Source organism: Centruroides sculpturatus, unplaced genomic scaffold, assembly GCF_000671375.1.
Source record: "Centruroides sculpturatus isolate CEXI.00-Female unplaced genomic scaffold, Cexi_2.0 scaffold968, whole genome shotgun sequence".
In the NCBI taxonomy this organism is placed as follows: domain Eukaryota; kingdom Metazoa; phylum Arthropoda; class Arachnida; order Scorpiones; family Buthidae; genus Centruroides; species Centruroides sculpturatus.
The window spans coordinates 287,171-294,783 of record NW_019385084.1 but is presented as its reverse complement, the minus strand read 5'-3'; the positions used below and the strand labels follow the sequence as shown (position 1 = coordinate 294,783).

Here is a 7,613-nt window from a genome sequence, read left to right as displayed (position 1 = left end):
AATGGTAACATGCATCTCAGAGGAAACCTATTTTTGTCTTCCCTGCTTCCCGATCTTTCAAATTTAAATAACTCAGCTTCTTTAAAAAGTTCTATTTTATTTATTTTCAAATTGCTTATTGAAATTTTCGAATTTCAGACCTGTACATTCTCACTGTCTTCTGTCCGTCTGTCCTTCGTTAATCTCGCGAATGGATATGAAAAGATTAGGGGCCAGAGCCCGATAAACTATGTACGAGCTTCCGGTTCCGAACGGAAGTCACGTGATTTCCTTTTAAGTAAAAATATTATTACAAATTGCAGCCTGGCATTCTGACGCCGTAGCAATAAATAATTACTCGTTTTAAGATAAAAATAATAATTTAGAAATTTTTATTAAGATTTTTTTCCAAAGAATACCGACATGAAATCATTAAGATTTACATATTAAACCCGCAAAAAATTTAAAACGATTTTCTTAAACAAAGAACTACAATATGAAAATACAAACGATTATCAATAATAAATACGATTTTGAGATAACAAATTAAAAATAATATATCAGCAAACATGTACGAATCTTCTTCCTCTTTTTCATTTATTGATGGATTCGACATTAACATAATTTAATATTAAAATTTTAAATAAATATCATTGACAGAACATTAATAGAAATTCGTTCTTGGTTTAACCTTAAAACGGTGCAATCAACTCATTCAATTATAAATTTAATAAACTAAAATACATTATATTCAAAATTCGTCGTGGTTAAGCATTTGATAAATATACATATTTACTATTAACCTAATGAAAAATATACATTGTAACAGAAAACTTCGGTCCCGCATTCAGATCCTTTTATAGTTGCACTGTAGTCTCCTTTGACTAAGAAGTCAGCAGCCGGTAATTCTGGCATTTGGAATTCAACAGGTGGTATGCGGTATGAATTCTGGAAATACAAACACTTATGTTACTTAAAATTTTTAAATGTTTTTGTAATTGCCAATTTTATTCCAATAATAACTGTATCGTGTCATTAAAGTTGAAATGACAATTGCCCTCGAATCGTAGTCGCGTCCATTGTTCGAAGATTTCCGAAAAATTATTATTATTTACAGTTTGTCTCGCTGTCTTTCTTATTCTATTAATTTATATTTATCTTAATTATTGTAGCCTACCAGTAGCCAAGTGGATAAAAACCGTCGAACACTAGTCGTGGGTTCGCGCCTCACCAAAGGACAGTCCACATGGAGTTTTCCGAGTTTTCTTCACGTTTGTAACATTTAAGGGAGGCCAGTTTCCCGTACAAAGTCCTCCCGAAAGACATCTCCCTTGGCATATACATGTTGTACGCGTTGACGTGTACAAAAAAGAAGAAAGCAAACAATAAAAGGTAATAATAGCCGTTCTTGAATAATACCGAGAGTAAATATACAGTTTGAAATAGTAACAGCGGCTATTCGAATAAACCGTTATACATAGTGGGAATAAATAAATAATAATACATCTATATTTTTTAGCTCTTCTTATCTTGTGACTTTTTCCTCCATTATCATTCTGGATTAGTGAAAATCTGCAATGAAACAGCTGATAGGAACAGAGCCTGATATATTTCAGCCAAACTACCCGTGAAAGACTCGTGAGCGTTCCAAACACTAATTTGAATCGTGTCTTCAGAGAGAAACTAACACCAAAATACAGGCCAGTTTCTCATAGAAATTCCTCCCAGAAACACTCTCTGCCTTATTTCATCAAACCAATATTAAATGAAAGAAAGTAGCTTCTTGAACAATGAAAACGCCTTTATAGGCTCGGCTATTCCAGTTTCATCTTAGATGCCAATTTACACGACTTAATTGCCATGAAAGCTGGCCGGGTCTTAAGCCATCCAAAATCAAACCCAATTCCTTAAGATGCAGTATGATAAACTTAGACCATATCTTCGGAAGAAATATTCAATTGTATAATACCACAACAGATATGCTAAAAATCCTACTTTTAAATTCCGTATTTAAGAAGAGTGCCAAATTTTTAATGTCGAAGCCAGTTCTATTATAGAGTGATGCTTCGTTAACTTATAATCAAAATTTCATACTTTTGATTATAAAGTAATTTTATATTTTTATAGTTTCTAAGAAATTTCATTTAAGGATAAATATTAAAAATAAATTATTTGAAAGAACTCTTACCGCTTCAATTGGACATTTACATGGCAATTCATTTTCCTTCGGCGTCTCGGAACATTTTGACGGAAACTTCTCACATAAGTCATTTATAACAATAGTTTTTACAGGAATCCAAGCAACAAATTTTTTGTATATTTTAATATTTACCTAATTTAAGGAAAAAGTTGTAATTTTACAATAAATTACTAAATAATGAAAGTTATATCTTTCATTAGAAAAGATCTTACGTGTATAGGTCCTTCAATAGCGCATTCTACCTCGGCACTGGCACTTATAGTAACGGTTCCTCTTAATGGTATTGGATATGGAGTTATGGACAGACTCTGGATTTTTACTGGTGCGTTATCATTACAGGTTTCCCAGTCGATCGAGTTACTTCTTTTTGAAATCTAAAAAATATACAATAATTTATATTTTAATTGAATTTTCTGTATATATATCAATAATAAAGAAACTTTACGATAAAAATGATTTGACCTTCTTGGTATCGTATGCACTTGCAGGTAAAATTTGGCATAAGGAAATGGCTGATAGTATCAGGGTTATGTAATTCATGATGTTCCGTCTGAAAATTATCCAATTATCACTATTCTTATTACATTATTCTATAAAATTTCACAGCATAAATATATATATAGTATGGAATTTTAACAGAGTATGTATTACTGAATTTCAATGCGCAGTTCCTTCTTTTATGCTGACGGTAATAATATACGAACAACACTCAAAAGTTTCAAGTTAACCAATAAGCATTCACGTACTAAAAGCAAAATGAATGGTAATTGGCTAATTTCTAACTCTTGGTTATTAGTTCTGAATACAATCTTATTAGAAATGGTTTGAGTCTGGACTCGGGTTCGAATTCAGGATCATCAGAGCAGCAAGCAGTTGTCTTTAACGCGTCCACTATTCGGTCTTTAAAAATATATTGACAAGATATTTTTTTATTAAAAAGTTTCATTATTCTTCATGCAAAAAATGCACGTTTGATATTTTGTTTTCTTGTTCTTACATGAAATACCATAGGTGTAAACAAGTGCCTAAAACACAATAAAAAAAATATACTGTATTTTAAGAAAAACAATTATAATGATTTTACAGAAAATTTTAAGCTTAAATTTACTAAAAATGGTCGGTTTTGTAGATTAAATTTTTATATTTCAATTCATTATTTTGATATTTCGATTTCTTTATATTTTTCTGTAACCGTAAATTCTTCGCCATTAAATTGTTTATCAAGAATCTTCACAAAAGTATTACAAAATTGCATATACAGTAGACCCCCTTTATAAAACGGGTTCATATAGTTCGGATCCCTATATGACGGCGAAAAAATTGCGACCGTATTCGTATAAACACGCTAGAAGAGACTGGTATAATTCAGTAAAATATCATCGCCGACTCGTGTCGCGACAGGATTGGTCGAATATAGACCAATAGCAGATATTGCAGTTTAAACTAGCAATGGACTTACTAAAAACCATTTATTATTTAACGGCCATAAAAATTATATTTATATTAATGATATCTCCAAAGTTCAGCAAAGTTTTCGCAGAAAAATAATTTATCAGGAAGCACGCGAGCGCAATTCGATGCACCGCTCCACGACAAAAACAAGCTTAAGCAATGGCGTCATCGAACGGTGCTCACTCGGTAAGTAATGCTACAATTTTTTTTTTTTGTAAAAAAGGGGCTGGCAGAAATTACAATTTAATAAAGTAAAAATTGCATTACAAATACTAGTCGTATCTTGCTTGCTTGCCATGTCTAATCACCTGGAACAACCATTCTTCACTGCAGAGATGACCTTTCTTTGTAGGCTACAGCTCTGCACAAATATGTAAAATAGTCTAAAATGTCCATAGGTGACAATCCCAACACAATTAAAAATATAACGTTTTCTTCTAAACATTTTTAGACTATTTTACATATTTGTGCAGAGCTGTAGCCTACAAAGAAAGGTCATCTCTGCAGTGAAGAATGGTTGTTCCAGGTAATTGGACATGGCAAGCAAGCAAAATACGACTAGTATTTGTAATGCAATTTTTACTTTATTAAAAAAACTACAATTTTTTGTTTATAGCATAGTTTCTATGGATTATTCCCAAAAAATTATACGTGTTTTGGAAATGTTGAGTCGAATTAGTCTAGAATCGATTAATTCTATGGAAGAAAACCTTTCAAACAGCCGTAGTCCGTAAACTGCATACGTGCCGGGCTGTGATTGGCTCATGTATTTAAGGACTCGTAGAAAATGAATTTCATAAAAACCGGAACGTATCTACCGTGTTATAGGGGAGTCGACTTTTGAATGCGTTCACAAGATGTCCTTTTGTGTCCCGTCAGAACACCAGTAAAATGGTGCATAAGTAAAAGAATATCTGCGCGATGATGTAATGTTATGGTGTTGCGTTGGGCCTGGAGCCGTATTGTTTGTTTATCTTAACTCGCAAGGAATATAACAGAAAATAACGAACTTATCAACCTGAATATGTAAAGGCAAACAGTTTTATACGGAAACATAAGCACCATATTCTATTACGTCATAGATTTGCCCACAGCTTTTGAAACGCGCATTTCAAATTTTTCACATTCGTAGATGCCCGTTATGTTCTCCACTGACCACATAAATTTTTCAATGGACTACAAATATGGCCATCGATCAAGCTCAGGAAATGTGACATCGCTATGGAAATATCCCTAGAAATGTCTAATTGTGTGCCATTGAGGATTATATTCCGAAAATGGTTGTTTACCGTGAAAGGGCGTAGAATTTTCTGAACCTATCCATGATCCTAGTAGCACTACTTAAAACGCCATTTCGTATGACATTCGACTGCTTCATGTCATCAGTGGGCCAGTGAGCGCTCGACAGTAAAAGAGGGAATGAAGAACTCACCAGTGATTATACGCACTTTATTGTATGGTGATCGTCCATTTCCAAACTGAAACGAATTACAGTACTTCACAGCAGACAACAGGCTGCTAATATGTTCGGTAACAGTCCGTGTTTCTCTTTCGTAGACCACTGCAAACATAATCGATGGTGTTGAAAACGCCGTCGAACAGTAAGCATGCAATTAAGCATACAAATTTTCCTCTGTTAGTCGCCTGCGTGTGGTACAAGAAGAGAGAGTTTTGTGTAGCAAGGTTTGCATCTGTCTCTGAATGGTATTTAAAGACGTTTCAGCTTGTTCACGCTCGTATTATGATTAGACAATCATCTCTCTCAGTGGTCTGTCTGGAGAGACCTTGTGGTTCTCCCGCTGGCAATACAAAAGCAATGTGAACCAGCACGTGAGCGAGTGTCTCTGTGTGTGAATTTTCTATAATTTATGCTGTTTTTGTCCAATCTATGATTTATTTAAAGAAAATAGCCGCGTCCTATCGCTTCTACAAAAAGTTTTGAAAATAAAACTTTCCTAGTGATCACGTGACGTTATATTATCCAATCGAAAGTAACGATCTAAAGAGTGTGTTATTTAAAATGTGTTATCGTTCATCAAGTATGTTCCTATAGACATGGTCTTCGAGAGGGAGCGAAACTGAGGATTTTTCCCCCGGGATAAGGGAAGACTTAGGGGTTTAAACCCCTATAAATTAGTTATTTTCACCATACATTAAACGATTAGCCGAGTTGCGGCTATAATTAAAAAAAGGTTTATCACGTGAAGACGGGAAGGAATACAATCATTAAATAACTCGAAGTATTCAATTATGGCTTTAATTAATATAGGAAATACATTTTGGGTACTCAGACACCTCATCAGCCTACTGAAGATTAGATATATTGTATTAAACACAATAAATGTTGTGGCAAATACAATTTACATATTGAAATTATTAGAAATGATAAGATGCACTGTGTGTACAATTACCCTATCAATTAAAAGGCGTATTACGCAAATTCGGTATATAAAAACGTTAAATATACTTACAATACGACAAAAAGACGCAAAACTTCGATGAAGTATAGAGATTAAAACGGAAACTATCTGTTTATATTGAACCTTTCTTAAAAAATTGATAATATTTACATACTAATATCTAATACGCGTACTTGATAGTTTTCCAGAGGGAATAAACTAAAAAGTAGAACAAAAACAATTTACATGAATTATAAAATGCCCGCTTTTATATATATATCAGTTGTATTGAAATGTAAACATTTTTATACTCCTTATTCTTCGTATGTAATTTCAATAAAGAATTTTTAATTTTTATCTGTTTACAAAAATCCTGTATTAAATATTCTATAATATTTAATATTATTTGCAAATAGGAATAAAATAATCAATCCGCATCACCTAAATATTAAAATAACTGATTTCAACATAGAAAAAGTAAATGCTATTAAGTTTTTGGGAGTAACTTTTGATGATAATCTGCGCTGGAACAAACATATAGATGATGTTGCACTTTCCCTGGCAAAGTATACTGGGATAAATAAGAAAATTCAAGCTTTCTTAAGTACATCACTCTTGAAACTGTTGTAGGCCTACCACACTTGCATTGAATCTAAAATAAGATATGGTATCGCTGTATGGGGAACCACATCTCTATACACTGTTAATAAACTTCAGATGTCACAAAATATTTACATGCGTTCAATTTATAATTTAAACTTTATGGAATCAGTATCTGAACTCTACCGCACCGATAATATTAACAAGATTAGTGAAATTTACAAGAAACAGATTCTATTGGAGGGTTTCAAATATATAAAGCAAGACTGTGGAGTCGCGTAAAAATCTACCGACTCCGACTTTTCCTTACCATCCCACTCCGACTCCAACTCCGGCTAAAACACCAAAACTCCACGACTCCGACTCCGACTACGACTCCACAGCTTTGCCAGGGCTGTGGAGTCGCGTAAAAGTCTACCGACTCCGACTCCGACTCCACAGCCCTGATATAAAGGAAAAAAAGAAAACAGCTTCCTCGGAATTGGTATAGGTGAATGTCGCAGATCAACACGAGATACTCGTATAATTCGTTAATATAGTCTTCCAATTGTTAAACTAGAGGTGAGGAGATCTGCATCGATCTTTCAATTAATCTTCTATTGGAATAGTCTGTGCAACGATTTACGTAGCATATCGAGTTATAAAATCTTCAAAAAAAATGTAAAAAAAAACGGAAAAAACTTAAGCCACAGTGATATTTGTTCTTAATTAATTTTCTTTCTCAGCTCGCGTCCTGTTTTTGTTTTTGTTTTTTTTTTGTTGGTTTTGTTGATTTTTGCTGTAAGATGCTTGTAAAAGGCCAACCTGGCCACAGTGTGTTTTGAGAAATAAATAAATAAATATTAATATAAAACATAATATTTGAAATATATTTAATAATCAGTTAAATACTCAAAGATTAACAAATCAAAACGAACAAGAATATTTCCTTTTATTCTTATTAAAAATATTTTCATTAACAATAATATATTTATTTAAATATT

At 32.9% G+C, this 7,613-nt stretch overlaps 1 protein-coding gene across 2 annotated transcripts; it reads right to left on the bottom strand.

Annotated features, from left to right (window-relative positions):
• Positions 1 to 340: 340 nt before the first annotated feature.
• LOC111634430 lies at positions 341 to 6,259 on the bottom strand. 2 transcript variants are annotated; one of them, XM_023379198.1, is made up of 5 exons: positions 6,103 to 6,259; positions 2,642 to 2,729; positions 2,392 to 2,553; positions 2,168 to 2,311; positions 341 to 927 (listed from the first exon to the last, which is right to left on the bottom strand). In XM_023379198.1, the coding sequence occupies exons 2-5, from the start codon at positions 2,717 to 2,719 to the stop codon at positions 778 to 780; spliced, it is 534 nt and encodes a 177-aa protein (XP_023234966.1). In that variant the 5' UTR covers positions 2,720 to 2,729; positions 6,103 to 6,259; the 3' UTR covers positions 341 to 777. The 2 variants fall into 2 exon arrangements, with proteins under 2 accessions (XP_023234966.1, XP_023234967.1); XM_023379199.1 differs by lacking the exon at positions 6,103 to 6,259 and adding an exon at positions 2,831 to 2,881.
• Between the last annotated feature and the right edge of the window lie 1,354 nt (positions 6,260 to 7,613).